Source organism: Zalophus californianus, chromosome 9, assembly GCF_009762305.2.
Source record: "Zalophus californianus isolate mZalCal1 chromosome 9, mZalCal1.pri.v2, whole genome shotgun sequence".
NCBI lineage: Eukaryota > Metazoa > Chordata > Mammalia > Carnivora > Otariidae > Zalophus > Zalophus californianus.
The window spans coordinates 107,572-124,244 of NC_045603.1; the positions used below are offsets into that span (position 1 = coordinate 107,572).

The 16,673-nt window shown below is 54.4% G+C and overlaps 1 protein-coding gene across 2 annotated transcripts in view; it reads right to left on the reverse strand.

The window, feature by feature from the left end:
- The window catches only part of SHANK3 (SH3 and multiple ankyrin repeat domains 3), a 51,266-nt gene extending 37,356 nt beyond the window's left edge, over window positions 1-13,910 (reverse strand). The window contains exons 1-11 of one of the 2 annotated variants that reach the window (XM_027592746.2): window positions 13,295-13,910; window positions 12,373-13,038; window positions 11,804-12,007; window positions 10,851-10,922; window positions 8,672-8,780; window positions 8,447-8,598; window positions 8,183-8,350; window positions 7,900-8,016; window positions 7,433-7,510; window positions 6,376-6,442; window positions 833-1,106 (exon numbers count right to left, since the gene is read on the reverse strand). In XM_027592746.2, the coding sequence (XP_027448547.2) occupies window positions 833-1,106; window positions 6,376-6,442; window positions 7,433-7,510; window positions 7,900-8,016; window positions 8,183-8,350; window positions 8,447-8,598; window positions 8,672-8,780; window positions 10,851-10,922; window positions 11,804-12,007; window positions 12,373-12,669 (1,538 nt within the window). In that variant the 5' untranslated portion in view covers window positions 12,670-13,038; window positions 13,295-13,910. Of the gene's footprint in view, window positions 1-832; window positions 1,107-6,375; window positions 6,443-7,432; window positions 7,511-7,899; window positions 8,017-8,182; window positions 8,351-8,446; window positions 8,599-8,671; window positions 8,781-10,850; window positions 10,923-11,803; window positions 12,008-12,372; window positions 13,039-13,294 lie in introns of those variants that run through there. The other variant, XM_027592747.2, reaches the window with a different exon arrangement.
- Window positions 13,911-16,673: the final 2,763 nt, after the last annotated feature.

The following is a 16,673-nucleotide window of genomic DNA, read 5'->3' on the forward strand; positions in this document are numbered from 1 at the left end:
GACCCCTCACCTGCCCAGGTTCCAGAAGGCTTCCCGAAGGAAACAACTGCATGGAATTACTCCTACCTTACTGATGAGAAACCCAGGCACAGAGTGGTTAGCTGACCTGTCCAAGCCCACAGTCAGCAGATGCCAGGTCTGCACCGGACCCCAACCATTTATCTGCAGAGCCGGTGCCCACCCTCCTACTCCCCGCTGTCCAGCCCACCGAGGCTGGTGGGGCTTTAGCCCAGGCTTCTTCCTCTGAGTTCTGAGGATGCCAAGTCCCTCCCATGTCCCTGGTTCTCAGGGTCCCAGCGCTCATGGTAAGGGGTAAAGAGTAAAACCAGAGAGTCTTGTGGTTCTACAGGGCTGGAGAGGTGGGGGAAAGACAAAGACTCCCTCTTGGAGACAGGGCTAGGGGTCACCTATAGGTTTCAAGCCCTCCTGGAGATGAAGCTCCATTCCCTAACCCTTACCACACACCACCCAGCCCTGCTTCATGTCAGCCTTTATCCTGCTCCGAGCACTGCGGGAAACTTTATAAAGCACAGAGCTGGCCAAACCCTCTCCTTCAACAACCTCCCTAAGTTCCCGTCAGGACAAATCCAGCTCCAACAAGATCAGCATGGAGGAGCCTGCTCCAGCCAACAAGGCCTCACTTTCTTCCCTTTCCCATCCAGGGAGGCCTGTATGGGGGGCCTGGGAGTCCCCGACCCCGAGCCTCAGCCCATCACTGTAGAGGTGCCAGGCACCACTAGGTCTCTCCCTGCCTCTCCATGCTGGCTCCTCCTGCTGGGTCCCAACACCCCACCCACCCAGACCCTGCCAGGGCCTCCCAGACGCCTCCTACCTGATCTTGCTCTGGCTGCCCCTGCCTGCTGTGGGGCCACCGATGTCATTCTCTTGGTCACCATCCCGATCTCGGTCTTTCTCCTCCTGCAGCCGCTGGAGCAGCAGCTGATGGGGGAGGCTTCGCAGCGAGGGTCCAGGAGAAGCTGCCGGTTGCACCTCACCCTTCAGGTTGATGTCACTGGCTGAGCGCTGCAGGGGCCGAGGGGAGGCCAGGCCACTGGGGCCAGCCAACCGCCGCCGCTTTGCATAACTGGGGGTTTCCCTGAATGGTACTGGGGTGGGAGTGAGGGGGTACAGATGAGACTCTGGGCAGCCAGATAGGGTGACCAACTTACCCTGGTTTGCTTTCCAGATTTTAAAACTAAAATCCTATGTCCCAGGAGCTGCCTCAGTCCTGGGCAACCAGGACAGTTGGCCAGCCTATGACCGAAGCTACCACTGGGGGTCAATCCCAAACTGCCTCTAACTCTAGTTTCAGAGGCAGAAGCCTGCTCCTCCTGTCAGCCAAATGAGGTCTTGGGCATGCTCAGATCTGCTCTTGGAACCGCCCATTTCACAGGGTTCAGCCAAGGCAGAACACGCCACATGTGACAAATCTCACCAGGCTGCTGCTGTACTGGACCCTCTATAGTTAACTAAAACAAGGGAAACCATAAAAGACGTTCTAGACCAGGGTTTGGCAAACTTCTGTACAGAATCAGATAGTAACTATTTCAGACTTTGCAAGCCATATAGCCTCTGTCCTAAGGACTCAGCACTGCCGCTATAGCACGAAAACAGCCACAGACAATATATAAGCAAATGGGTGTGGCTGAGTTCCAATAAAACTTTATTTAAAAAGCAGATGGTGATTTAAAAAACATGATCCAACTATATGCTATTTACAAAAAGAATCACTTTGGATCCAAAGACACAGGTAGGTTTAAAATAAAAGAATAAAGGAAGATATTTCATGTAAATAGTAACCAGGAGAGCTAAGTAGCTGTATTTATATCAGACAAAACAGACTTAGAGATAAAAAGTGTTACAAGAGACAGAGGACATTGTATATTGAAAAGGTGTCAATTCATCAAATATATTAACAATTATTAACATATATGCACCAAACAACAGAGCATCGAAATATATGAAATAAACATTAACACATTTGGAGAAATAGACAGTGCCATAATAATATTTAAGACTTCAACACCCCACTTTCAATAATGGATAGAACATCTAGAGGAACAATCAGTAAGGACATAGAAGATTTGAACCAATTAGACCTAACAGTTACGTGTATAGAACACTACAGAAAACAAGAGAAGAATATATATTATTCTCAAGTGCACATGCAACATTTTCCAGGACAGACTATATGTTAGGCCACAAAACAAGTCTCAATAAATTTTAAATGACTGAAATCACACAAAATATCTCTCCAATCATAATGGGATGAAGCTAGAATTCAAGAACAACAACAACAAAAAAAAACCCTGAAAATTCACAAATACATGACAATTAAACAACACACTCTTAAACAACCAGTGTGTCAAAACAAATCACAAGGAAATGTGAAAACACTCTGAGAAAATAAAAACAAAAACACGCAAAACTTCTGGGATGCAGCAAAAGCAGTGCCAATAAGGAGATTCATAGCTGTGAACATCTTTATCAAAAAAGGATAAAAGTCTCAAATCAATAAGCTAAGTGCACCTCTTAAGGAACTACAAAAGAGAAGCAAACCAAACCCAAAGTAGCAGAAGGAAGGAAATAAGGATAGACAAAGGTAAATGAAATAGAGAACAGAATATAGAGAGAATCAATGGAAACAAAAGTTGTTTCTTTGAAAATATCCACAAAACTGACAAACCTGTAGCTAGACTGACTCAGAGAAAAAAGAGAAGAGGACACAAATAACTAAAATCAGAAGTGAAATTGTGGCACTGCTACCAATCTTATAGAATTAAAAAGGATTAAGGGAACACTATGAACAACTGTATGCCAACAAATTAGATAAGTTAGATGAGATGAACAAATTTCTAGAAAACTACAGATTACCAAAACTGACTCAAGAAGAAATAGAAAATCTAAACAGACCTGTAACAAGCAAAGAGATGGATCAAAAATCACAAATGTCCCAACAAACACAAGTCCAGCATCAGACAGCTTCACTGGTGAATTCTACCAAACACTTAAAGAATTAACACCCATCCTTCTCAAATTCTTCCAAAAACTAGAAGAGGAAAGAACACCTCCTAACTCATTCTAGGGGCAATTAAAAAATAAGCAAAGGACTTGACATTTCTCCAAAGAAAATATACAAATGGTCAATAAACATCATTAGCCATTAGGAAAATGCAAATCAAAACTACGAGATACTATGTCACACTGACTAGAATGGCCACAATAAAAATAAAAACAAACCAATGGTTACAAGTGTTAGCAAAGATCTGAAGACTTTGAAATTCTCATACATTGCTGGTAGGAATGTAAAATGGTGAAAAACAATTTGGCAGTTTCTCAAGAAGTTAAATATAGAATTATCATATGGCCCAGCAATTCCCCTCCTAAGTTTATACCCAAAATAACTGAAAACAGGCATCCAAACCAATACATTTCACACATGTTCATAGCAGCAATATTCATAATAGCTGAAAGGTAGAAACAACCCAAGTGTCCTGTTGAAGAATGTGTGGATAAACAAAATTTTATATATACAAACAATGGAATACTATTCAGCCATAAAAAAAGAATGAAGCAGTAATACATCCTACAATATAGAGAAGCTTGAACACAAGCTGAGTGAAAGAAGCCAAACACCAAGAGTCACATATTGTAGGATTCTATTTATGTGAATATCTAGAATAGGTAACTCTATAGAGACAGAAAGCATGTTAAGGGTTAAGAGAGGTTGAGGGGGAGGGGAATATGGAATAATTACTTCATGTATGCAGGGTTTCCTTTTTTGGATGATGAAAATATTTGAAATTCAATAAATGTGGTTGTAGAACACTGTGAATGTATTAAATACCACTGAATTATTCAACTTAAAATAATTAATTTTATGTTATGTGGATTTAACTCTAAATGAAACATAAATCCTCAATTTTAAAGCCTCAACTTAAAAAAAAAAAAAAGGAGACTGTGGGCTGAATCTGGCCTGTGAGGCCTCATTTGCCAAGCCCTATTCTAGATTCCTGTTAGAGAAATGTGGGCCATGGACCATCAGCCACACCTCGGAGCCGAAACTCTGGAAATGCAAACTCTCGGGATCCACCCAGAGCCACTGAGTCAGAATTTACATTTAACAAAATCCCTAGGTATGGTGTGAGAAGAACTTCCCTCTGGCACTATGGGACAGCAAGTCAGTGAGAACAAGAAAGCATGTGTGTGAGAGATGGCGGGGAAGAATGTGGACCCTCAGTCGGCCCAGGCGACAGAGGTGAAGACACACAAGTAGCTGCTCCCAGACCTGGGTCTCTCTCTGCTTCAGTCCTATCAATCAATCTAGAGAGGGCTGCCAATAGGTTTCCTGGTGTCCTGTCCCTTGAAGGGTAACAGGTCCCAGCCTACCAGACCCTCCAAAAGGGCTTCCCTTCCTGAAGAAGAGGAAGGAAGATGGATGGGCAGAGCCTCCCTCCAGCTCTTCTGTGTGCAGGCCCATCCCAGGTCGCCAACCTGGGGTGAGACAGGGCAACTTGTGACTGTCATTGAGGGAGTGTCCCTGGAACGAAGGTGTGCAGGGGGAGTAGGGGGTGACAAGGGCAGGTCCAAAGACAGCCTCTGCCCTAAACCCCGTTTATAAAAATGGACTAATAATAATCACTCCGTGAGGGCTGTTGAGAGAGTAAACTAAAATAACAAGGCTTATAGAAAACACTCATGAATATATTACCTGTAGCTCAGGGACATCTGGCTATGTCATCTGCATGTATGCATGACACCTGAGCAGGTTAGGGTACGTAGCCAGCAAAGCCAATGCCCACACAGGGGCTAACCAGTATGCACACCTGCTCTGTACCTCAGCTCAGCAATGACATGCCTTACTCCAACCTGGCAAGTATACTCCGGGTCAGGCAGACAGTGAGTCATAATAATGGTGACCCTAGAAGCCCTAGTATCTCTGTCCACTATCAGGAAAATGAGGGGCAGCTAGAGCCTTCCTCGCTCCTGGCCGGGACCAGACACCCCTCCCCCTCCAATCAGCTGGACCAAGTTCACCTGCCAGAGTCCAGACATATAGAATCAAATCCCACCTGAGGTCAGAGGGGGGAATGGTATGCAAACAACCATAAAAAAAACACACTTTACGTAAGAGAAACTGAGGCACAGAGGTCCTAAGCAGCTTTCCCATGGTCAAATAATCACAAGATGAGAGGATCCCACATGTCTACAAACCAGGGTTCTCCCAGGCTAATGAGCACCTCCAAAACACTTACCAGCCCCAACCAGACCATAACTGAGCCCTCACTCTACAGGGGAAGAGTCCTTAAACCAGAACTTGACCTTAATCTTAACCCCAGTCCAAAATTCAACCCTAGCTCTGACCGTAACCTCACAATAGAACCAAGACCAGCCCTAGCCCTTTGCTGTCCAGTGTCACTTAAGTTGTTCTTTGTTTTTGTTTTTTTTAATGGGGACACTGCAACCATGGCAGAACGGGGAGTCTGGGAGTCTGTGTTCCAGAGAGAACTATGGGCAGAAAAACCTGGTCCACCCAGGACAAAGGGAGCTAAGAAGGGAGCCCGTCTGTGGCCAGCTAGCTGATGGGGTCGCCTTTCCAAGAGGGGAGACCCACCCTCTCCCATAGCCCCACCCACTGCGCCCGGGAGAGAGAAGGCAGGATTCCAAGAACGAGTCCCAGAGCTGAAGCGGGAGTGGGTGGGGACCTCCTTGAGGCTCCAGTGCGATGGCTGTGCCCATCCTCCTGCCGGCCCCAGCAGCAAGACCAAGTGGCATCTCCTGGTTTTCCTTCTGGGACCATGAGTCAGGCATATCCTGGGCTCCCCTGGTGCACTGGTTCAGAGCTCAGTGCCCTGAAGATAGCTCTTCCCTTTTCCATTTGCATCCCAACCACTGTATTTTGTTCTCTTTACGTGACCTTGTCCTACTGAAGCACGATATGGGCCACTTAAACCGGTTCCTTCTCCAGGTAAGAGTGACACACTGAGGGTCAACGGCTGAGATCCACTGCCCCATGTGCCCTGCTGACCCTTCATATGACCTAACAGGAAATGAACCTTGACCCTAACTTCAACCCCACTCTCAACCTAAGTTGATCCCTAAACTCAACAACGGCCCCAACCCACAACCCTAACCTAACCATGCTCTCAACCCTAACTCAAACCCTTTGTCCACTCCACACAGGCCCGTCCCTCGCCAGGTTCCCCAAACCTTCAGGGACCATTAGTGGAACTCTGACTAAAGTACAGCTGCCAGGAAGAGGCTCAGGGTATGGGGGGCTCCCTTATACCACCCCCACTGACCCCTGTACTGTTGGGGCCCTGACCACCCCCACAAATCCACATCCAACAGGGACCTGGGTTGGGCAGAACTCACCAACATCCGAGTCTTTATGGGTCTTGATGACTTCCGCAAGCTCAAAGTTCCCTGCAATGATGGCCACCTGAGGCGAGGAGGGGGAGAGAGGGGACTCAGGGGCGCCAGGCCTGCCCCCCCTTGGCCCCTGTGCACCCTGCCTGGGCTCCTGTTTGGGGTCTTCCTTGGCTGGGGGTCCCAGGCTCGGACCTTGGCGCCTGTCTAACCCACCACCCTATTCTGCCCAGGACTAAGAGGTTTCCTGGGACATGAGACTTTTGGAGCTAAAACTAGGACAGTCCAGGGCTACAGATCACCCTACTGATTCTCTTAACAGCCCCTCCACACACATCATCACTCCTGTCTCAGCCATGGCCTACCACTGCCTCACCCCTGTCACCCTACTTCCCTTCCTTTGTCTCTTCATCTAGTCATCCAGCAGGCCCTTCCAGTCTCGCCCAAACCCACCAGGCTCTTCCACTGCTGCAGCTGTCCCCTGACTGGACAGCCACAGAGGACCTACCTGTTCTCCTCACATCTTTGAGGAGACCTCTGAAAGCCCTCACTCCCACTGAGAACAAAAGCCCAGCTCCCTCTGTGGTCAAAAAGTCCCCATAACATGGTCTTAATTCCCTCACCCACAAACTCCAGGCCATAGAGAGACTCATGCACCTGGTCATCCCAGTGCCAAGAACCAAACCCAGCTGGAGAAGGTGCTCAGAAACATCACCTGAATTAAGTCAGGGGCTAGAACTAATCCTCTCACCCCTGGTTTGGCCTCTATACCCTACCTGTCTCTGGCAGGTCAAGCCCACACTGGTTCTCCCCTGACCCCAGAGCCCTAAGACCTTCCTCTCTCCCTGGAAGGAAGACAAGGGAACCATCCACAGTGAACCCCCCCTCCATGAGCTGGGCACTGTACTGGCCTACCCCCTTCCTCTATCTCACCCTGGGCCAATCCTTGAGCGAGAGTTCCCCTATTGCCTTACAGGGGAAGAACCAAGGTCCAGAGAGATCAAGTCACACAGAGACAGACACCCAGGGGTCAGCCTCACCCTCCTGTAAACCACTCTTGTACCTGGAAGGCTGTTTGGCTATTGTAATTGCGGACATCCTTGTTAGCTCCACGGAAAAGAAGGACTCGAGCGCAGCTCTCCTGTTGGGAGGGTTGGAGCGGGGGTCACACCTGGGCAGCTGGAGTGGCACAGTCAGGATGCAACAGCATGTGCACACATTGGGGCACATATGGGGGTCCAGGGCACACACATCCACACCTACGTGTCCAGTGCCCGTATGCATAGCATAGGGATGAGCAGATCAGGTATACACAACACACACAGGTCGCACTCGGCCCAGAAAGCCCAGATGTGCACAATTCATACCTGGTTGTTTGGAACACACATGTAACATGTGTGCTCAGGGAACAGATGTGCACACATGGGCTGAGAAGGTCACAGTTCACAGGACACAGAACATGCACCCAAGACTAGACAGGTAAGCAAGCACTGTACAGGGGCACCTGCATGTATACACACATAGTCACACCTGGTTATAAAGGGCACAGATGTGCAGGGCTGTGTTCCCTGAGGCGTTCTGAGCCCCCATGTCAGCTCCGTAGAACAGCAGGTGTTCCAGGTGCTGCACATGCCCAAAGCGGCAGGCCTGGGGGACAAGGGAGATGCTATTGGGTCCCTGAACAGAGTCCAGGACCCTCAGTCCTACTGACAGGGCCCGGAAAGCCCCCACTGCCTGACAGAGCCAGGAACCTCCCCCCTACCCCCAGACAGAGGCTGAGACTCCCCCCCGCCCCCTCACACCCCCTGCCCACCTGGTGGATCTCCTGCCAGCCATTCTCATCCGTGGTCCCCAGCTGAGCATGGTCGTGAAGAAGCAGCTCACAGCAGAGGGCATCCCCGCCCCCCAGGGCACTGTGGTACAAGGGCGTCAGGCCACGGCTGTCCTTGTAGTCGGGTGAAGCGCCCAGGTCCAGCAGGGTCTGAGGGCAAGGAGCCTCAGCATTCATACAGGGCCCAGCCTCCCCGCCCCTGCTGGGCCATGTGCCCCTCCAGGCCAGGGCCCCACCCACACTGACCGTCAAAGCTGCCGCATTCCGCTGGCGCGCGGCGCAGTGCACCGCGGTGAGCCCATCTCGAGTGCGGAAGTCCAGGTGAGCACCGCCATTCCTCAACACCTTCAGCAGGTCCGTGGCATTGTCCAGCTGGGCCGCAAGGCTCAGCGGACACTCTGGGTTCAAGAGACAGATGAAGGTTAAGGTCCCAACCTCCAAGGCCATGCCCCTTCCTGCTCTGCTTCTCACCTCCTGAGTCAGGATCGTGGAAATTGGGGTCCAGCCCCTTGTCCAGTAGGCGGGCCACTTTGTCCGTGCTGTGCAGCTGGACGTAATCCATGAACTTCTTCAGGTTTGCCTGGAATACCCAGCCATCCTGGTCAGCCCAGCAGCACAGTTACAATCATCTGCCTGTCACCCACCTTCCACCAGCAAGCCTCAGGCCACCTGTCACCCTACAGGAGCACCTACTGCCCCACTTCCTCACACCTGTCATCCTACATCATGACCTTGTCACCCCCTCATATCACCTTAAGCCCTGTACGCCCACGTGGCCCATCTCAGCTCACTGGGCCCATGTGCTGCTTGAAGTCCTTCCCTGCATCCCAGGCCCGCTGCAACAGTCGGTCATCAAGGCCAGGCTGCCCTGGTCATGCCCCCAAGTAAACTTCCTATGCCAACCTCAGCCACTGCTCTGGCTCCTCTCCTCAGCCATGCTGCCCCAACCTGCCCAGCCTGGAAGAGCCCAAGGCACCCAGGCAGGAACCACCCCCACCACAGCCCACAGCCCCATCACTCCCAAGGTGGTCTGTTCCTTCTTCCTCATGAGATCACCCCAAGGCAGACCCCTATCCCCGAGGCCCTTCCTCACCCGTGGGTGGCCCCCCTCCTGTGACATGACTTTGAGTGCCTTTCATTCATTGACCTAGTCATGCATTAATTCACTCCGCAAAGCCTCACTGAGGCTGATGTTACAGATGCTGCATGCACAAGGCAAGGTGCCTTGGCTGGAGGCCCCAGGTCTTCTAAACACACTCAGATTGCATCAGAAATAGGAGAGGGCACCATGAGAACTGCTCCACAGGAGGTAGCCTCCTAAGGTGGGTCTGGACAATCAAACAAGAGGAAGGGTGCTCATGATAGGGGAGAGACATCAGCTAGACCCAGAGGGGATGGTGTGATGGTGAGGGCTGATTAGGGTCCAGGCAGGCAGAAACATGTGGGGCTGGGGTAAGGAGTTGAAACTCAATCTAAAGACAAGGGGGACTCATGGGAGGTCAATAGTCACAAGTGTCACCAGTGTCCTGTGAGTTGCTCAGGACAGTTTTAGAGAAGGGGTAACCATTTGGGGAGGAACCCAGAGTGACAGGGTCACACTGGGGCAAGTGGAGAGTGAGGGCACAGTCTCTGCCCAGCCAAAATCATGACCTCTGACCCCCATGTGCCCCAGGGGCAGCAGAGAAACCTGGCATGGAGGCTCCATGGTCACAGAGGGGTCACTGGGGCCCAGAGGTGACAGGTGCTCAGATCCTTCTCCTAGAAGGAGACAGCTTCCAGAGATTGTCAATGAAGTGTCCAGTAAGCAAAGGTCCACTGGTCACTGGAACCTGAGGTGGGAGCTGAGGGAGTCTGCCTGTGGGTAGGGGCCATGGCACCCACAATGCCTCTCCTACATTCAGAGAAGGCAGTGAGGTAGCCCCCAAAGAACATTTGGGGTCAGGCCCACCTAGCAATGGTGCTCAGTAGGTGTGCCTAAGCACAGGGCCCCAGCATCAGACAGATCTGGATTCAGCCCCAGTTTCACTGGCTGCACACCTGTAAGTAAGCAAGTCACAAAACTTCTCTGGGACTCAGTATCTTCATCTGGAAAACGAGGTAATAATAGCCCCTCCCAGGAGAAAATTAATGAGGTGCCCAATCATGAGTGCCCAGCACTGGGTGACCACTAAGTGCTAGGCCCCTTGTTCTCTCCACTCCCTCCCAGTTCCCGTAAATGAGAACATCAGGTGCCTGTTCACTTCCGTTCCACCCAGGCTCTCACCAAGACACCATGCCTGATCATACTCCACCACCACCCCCAGCCAGGGGCCCACCAGAGGGGTGAGTAAGAGTCTGATCTGACTGAAACCCGTCACCAGACCACCCACACAACAGCCACAGTGCTGGAGTCTGTATCCAGGCCTCCAGCTGCCCCAACACCTGCTCTGGGCCCCTGACACAAGAGAAAACAGACTGAGCCAAACTGGAGGGACAGTGGTCAGCCCCAAGCCAGGGTGGAAGGTGCTGGGAACAGAGGGAGGGCTCTTGGGAATTTTTAAAGGACATTTCTGATATCACAAAATCCAGCCAAGGCTGGAGTGAAGGGAACACTGCTCATGGAGGCCAGGAGGTAACCTCTGGAGTCCCTTCTCTGTGGCTTCCTCCTTACCTTTGTGTGAAGCTTTGCAAACTGCTTATCATCAATGAGGTTCTGGGCATAAACTCGCCTCTTGTATCGAAACTGCTCAGGTAAAGAAAAGGCAGAGAAAAGGCACCCACCTGGGTTGAGTGAGCGAATGCACGCACAAAACCAAGTCCTGCTTACTCACCCTGCCAGCCACACAAACTCCCATGTACTACCACAGACACAGAGCCAACACCAAGTTCAGATGGGATGCATGCCTGCTGTCCTGTAACCTGCAACACCCTCTCTCTTTCATTCTCATCCCCAGGAGTCCCTGGAAAATGCTACTCCTTTTCTAAGACCTGATTCCAGGCTTACCTTCCTAGACATGCCCTGAGTAGAACTAACCCCATTTCCCTGTGCCACCAAAGAGGCCAAGCCACCTTTGAGCTCAGACACCATAATGCTTAAACTTTAATGCTCATTGCACTTGCCACCACCACCCCAAACTATAAGTCTGTGTCCCCACACCTGAGAGCGCACTCAACATCCTTTCCATTATGAATGGGTGAGCAAACGAGAAAGACTCAGGTCTGCCCTCAGAGACTCCATGGGCAGGGGAGGAGAACAGATGAGCGTACAGGTAACTCGCTTACTCCACACACTGCTCACCACTCACAGCCCGCAGAACCATCCGTGTCCCGCCACACAAGATGCTGACTGCAAACACTGCACACGCAAACGCCGTACGTACTGCTCACACCTCACACGCTACACACACCGCACACTGCGCCTCGCACACGCACTGTATGCACCGTTCACTGCGCTGGGCACATACAAACACCCCCCCCCCCCACACACACACACACACACGGCTGACTCCTCGGGTCCGCGTCCCTCGCTGCCGTGCCCTTCACTGCTACTGTCACGGAACTCTGTGGTCGTGCCCCGCGCGCTCGCCTCCTGCCCCCGGTCGCGCGCCCCCGCCCGCCACTCACCTCCAGGTAGGGCAGGGGCGTGTCCAGGTTGGGCGGGTACTCCTGCAAGAGCCGCTCCTCGTCCAGGAACTTGCCGGCGCGGCCCCGGGAGGGCGGCTGGAAGAGCCCGTAGTTGAGCGCGTCCTGGAGGCTGTGGTTGAGGGCGCAGAGCACGCGCTGCTTGGCGGCCCACACGGGCGCGGCCGGGTCCAGGCGCAGACACTTCTGCGGCGGTGCGGGCTCATGAGTGCGGACCGGGTGAGCGCGGACCGGCCCCGCCCGGCCCGGCGCAGGGCACCAAGTCCCGGGAGCCCCTGCAGGAGTCCGGGGCTCCCGAGCCCAAGCCCCGGACCCCGCGCCTCCGCGTCCAGCGGGCAAGGACCCGCCCCAAGGGCGGTGCTTCTCCGGGCCCCGCCCCCGCCCGGGCGGTGGGGAGGGTCTCCGCGGAGGCGGCGGGGGAGGGGTGAGTAGCCGCGGGCCTGGGGTCCCCGGCGCCCGCCTCAGAGCGCGCCGGTGGGGGGGGCGGTGGTGGACGGGGGGGTTGGGCGAGGAGGGCGGGGGCGCTGCCGGGACGGGGCGGTGGGGCTTACCGTCTGCTGCAGGTCCGGGATGCCGACGCGCACGACCACGGCGCTGGCCCCGGGGCCGTCCATCCCCGCGCCGGCGCCCGGGCCGGAGCCCGGGCGGCTCGCGGCCGGGAGCGGAGCGCACTGGGGCTCCGCGCGGCGCCCCGGCCCCCCCTTCCCCCCCGCCGGAGCCCCGTCGGCCGCGCTGTGCGGGAGGGGGCCGGGGGGGGCCGGGGCCGGGGCCGGCGCGGGGGACAGCTGCGCCGAGGGCTCCGCAGGGGCGGCGGCGGCGGCGGCGGCGGCGGCGCGGCTCAGCTGCATCGGCCCCGGCTCAGCTCGGCGCCTGCCTTCCCCGGGGGCGGGGGCGGCGGGGGGAGGGGGCCTGAGCCGGGAGGGAAGCGGGGGTGGCAAGGGGGCTGCGCCGGAGGCGGGGGCCGGGAGGGCTCAGGGCCAGCCGGGGACCGGGGACGAGGGGGACTGTACGGGTCCCGGGGTGAGGTGGGAGGGTTCGTGCGGAGGGCCTGGGCCGCCCCACAGGGCCGGGGCCCTGGGGGCTGTGCGGGGGGTGTGGGGAGTCCTAGGCCTTGGCGTGGGGGGAGTGGCTGAGCCGCGAGGGCCGCGCCGCCCTTCGGCTGCGTGCGAGCATCCGCGGACCACCGAGGAAGATTCCGCGAGCCGGGGGTCCTGAAGCTGGGGTGGGGTCCGCGTTGGGTACAAGGACCAGAGAGGGCAGGAAGGGGAGAGAAAAACAGGAGAATTAATTTCCGGGGGTGGCAGCTTCTCCCCCATTCTACCGACCTCCCTGCCCCACTCAAGGCCCGTGGGAGATGACAGTGACCAACACTGCCCCGGTCCTGGGTGTGAGACGGAGGGGACATCGGGGCCAGGGAGGGGCTAGGGGCTCTCCCACAGCAAGAGCCAATTAACCCTCCGACTTAACCCTTACGACCACCCTGAATAGTGTTCAGCGCGGCTTCCCGCATCCCCAGCCGAGTTTGGCGAGTTCGCTCTGGACTCCAAGGCCGCCTCTCCTCCTACCCACTCTCCAGGCCGCCTGGTCTGCCTAGACCAACGCCTGTCGCCCCCTTCCCGTCACCTTAGCGACGACAGGATGGGGGCGCGACCTATGAGGACAGGCTTAGGGGAGGGGGCGCTACTAGTCTCCACCTGCAACGGGGAAGTGAATTTTAGTTTTACACGTTGTCGTGGCAACGCGGGAGGGGGTGATGAGTGGGCGGAGAAGAGGGGAGCGCAGTAAAGAAACTAGCTCAGGCACCACCGCCCCATTGGAGCGTGCCACCCCCCAACACTGATAACCCTCACAGAACTACCCCAATGCTGAGAAACTTGTGCCCCCAAGACCCCTGAGAGCAAAGAGGAGCCCTAAATGTCGGAATATCCCTGATCTCCCTAAAAACAGCTCCTGACTCCCACAGAACTCCCCGACATGCCTTGACTGTGCCCCCAAAGAAAGACCTTGACCCCCATAGCGAAGCTGCTCGCTCTCTCACTGGACGCACTTGATAATGTTCACAGAACAACCGAGCATGGGCACACCCTCTGGTCTCCGGTAGAAGAGAGTCCCTGCCTCCCACCCCCCCACCCCCGCCCCAGCCTCACCCAGCCTTCTCCAAGAACAGCCCTGGATCCCCCGAGGCTCCCAGCAATAAACTTGAATGAACCCCCTACACACAGAAAACCTCCCTACTCCTCCCCATGACAACCTGGAAACACCCTAACCCCACAGGTACGGTACTTGGCACCCCATCCAAAACAGATCCCTCCCCACAGAGCCACCTTGACCACTACCTGCCCACCACAAAGACCCCTGCCCCCACTACCCGCTCCTCTGCCCCCAGAACCGTCTCTCATCACCCCAGAGCAAGGCCCTCTTCCCAAGGACCAGCCCTAACCCCTGAGGGAGACCTGGCTCTCTCCTCTTCCATCCACTACCCCTTTAGGAAAAAATCTCTGCCTCCCAGGACTCCACTGACCCCACAGAGCCGAATCTCCAGCGCTGTCTGTGGGTCTGGTCCTGCTTTCTCTTCAAGCCTGGGCGGACCCTCCCTGCCCGGAAGTGTGGCCCCAGGATGCCCAGACCTCCCACCCCCTTGACCAGACTCTTCCCAAGGCCACTGGCCTGGCCGGAGTGGGGGAGCTGAGGGTCCCCTGGGGACTGGGGCAGGATGGGAGGGCTGGGGAAAGGGGGGAGCAGGAAGGGGCCTGTCAGAAGGCCACTTTATCGGCAGGAAGCACCTTGGGAAGCACAAGGGTTGGATTTCCTGTGGCCCAGCCCTGGAGAGAGGAACCTAGTGCTTCCCAGCCCCCTCTCCTGTCTCCACTATCTTCCTGCCCCCATCCCCCACCAAGTCACCAGGCCCACAATTCCTGCCTACCCTGCCCTCCCCATCCCTCCCACCACAACCCCCCCCTGCCTTTACTCCCAGCTGCCAGCCTTTCATCCCACTGTGGCTGGCTGCTAGGCCAGGAACATGCTTGCTAGAGTCCTTGGTTCCGGGTGGATGAAGGAAGGAGGCCAAGAGGAGGCTGCACCTTTCCTCACCCCCAGTCGGAGCAGCCCAGACCTCTGCACTCGCCCTGTCAACCTGCCCACCCAGCCTGGACCTCAAGGGAGCCCCTTCAGCTTCCCAGGCCTCCCCCTACCAACCTACTGCCCTGGATGAGTCCCACTCTAGTCCTGCACTGCTGCTATAAAATCTTTTGGGAGAAAAATCTCATATTTTGCTGATCAGCAACCAACAGATTTTTGGTCTCCAGGCTCAGCGGGGCCTAACACTGCCCGGGGAGATACCAGAGCCCTTGCTCAGTCCTATACTGGTTCCACAAAGTGCCTGGCACATAGGATGGGCACATAATGAATGAATTCCAAGCCTGCACATTCCCCCAGCTCTACCACCACCCCAGCAAACAGCAAAAATAACAGAACCCAGAAGCACTTTACCCACATTACGTCCTTCCATCCCCGCTTCATGGTGGGTTTGCAGAGGATGAAGCCAAAGGATAGTGGGTGTCTTTGCCCTTTATTTTGTTGAGAATAAAAGAACCAGGCCCCTCACCACCTCCTCTATAACTCCTGAGCAGCCCCTCGCCCAGCAAACTACACCTCTCAGGAAGAGCCACCCTTTGCCTGCCACTGCCCACCTCCCTGTCCCAGCCCAGCCCCCTCTGCACTCCTATCTCTGTCCAGTCACCAGACCCATGGCCCTCTGCTTCCCACTCCTTCCATCCAGGCCAAGATTCCAGAAAGATGTTTCTCACCCTCCCTGCTTCTTTCCCACATTCTCCCACCACACATACTCAGATGCAAACAGGCCTCATAGGGCCTTGGGGGAATTCATGTGGGCAAAGCACCTAGAACAGTGTCTGGCACATCCCCAGATAGGCCCCTGCCCACAACCATACAGCTGCCCCCGGGCCCACAGGCCACACAAAGGCCCTTGCCCTACCCCACCAGCTGCCCTCTCCCTCCTTGGCCTCCCAAACCTCAGTCATCTGATGCCCTTGATGTAATGCCCTGCACCTTCACATTCTTAAGCCCCTTCCAGCATCTGTGGTCCACACCCTCCTGGCCCTTGTGGTGGGGTCCTCTCCTGGCAAAGTTTTTTGCCTCGTTTCACCTCCTTTTATTGCCCGTCCCTCCTTTCACACTCCTGGGGCCCACTTCCTCACCCAAAACCCATCGCTGCCCTCCCTCAGCAGCTTCTCCCAGCTCCCCCACTCCCCCTTGGTTTCCATGACAACTTGGTGGGGCATTCTGTTCTCAGCCCTCCACTGACTGCCCTTCTCTCCTGTCTACACTTTTCTTCCCATGCTCGTCCACCCTCTTACTCTGATCTATTTCTCTTTCTTCCGCAGCACCTATTCTAACACACTCTAATTCACTTACTTACTGTTTATTGTCGTTCACTGATGTGTCCATGGCCCAGGAGTGGTGCCTGGTACACAGTAGATGCTCCGCATTTTGCCAAGTCGATAAATCAAAGCTTCAACCTACAAGCTCTTCACACCCAACTTTCTCTGCAGATCAGACCCTCTCCCAAACTCCAGAGCCGTTTGTGTGAGGCAGGAATCCTTGGATGTCGAGTTGACTGTATAACTGTCTGGGTCTGGTGTATTTTTTTGGCTAAATTTTTTATTCCCTCTACTTATTTAATGTCTATCAATATATTTAGGTTCCGTTTCATCCTGAGTCTGATATGTTAAGTTTTACTTTTCTGGGAATACAAATTATTTCTAAAGAATCAGCTTTTTAGGGGTACCTGGGTGGCTCAGTCATTAAGCGTCTGCCCTTCAGCTCAGATCAT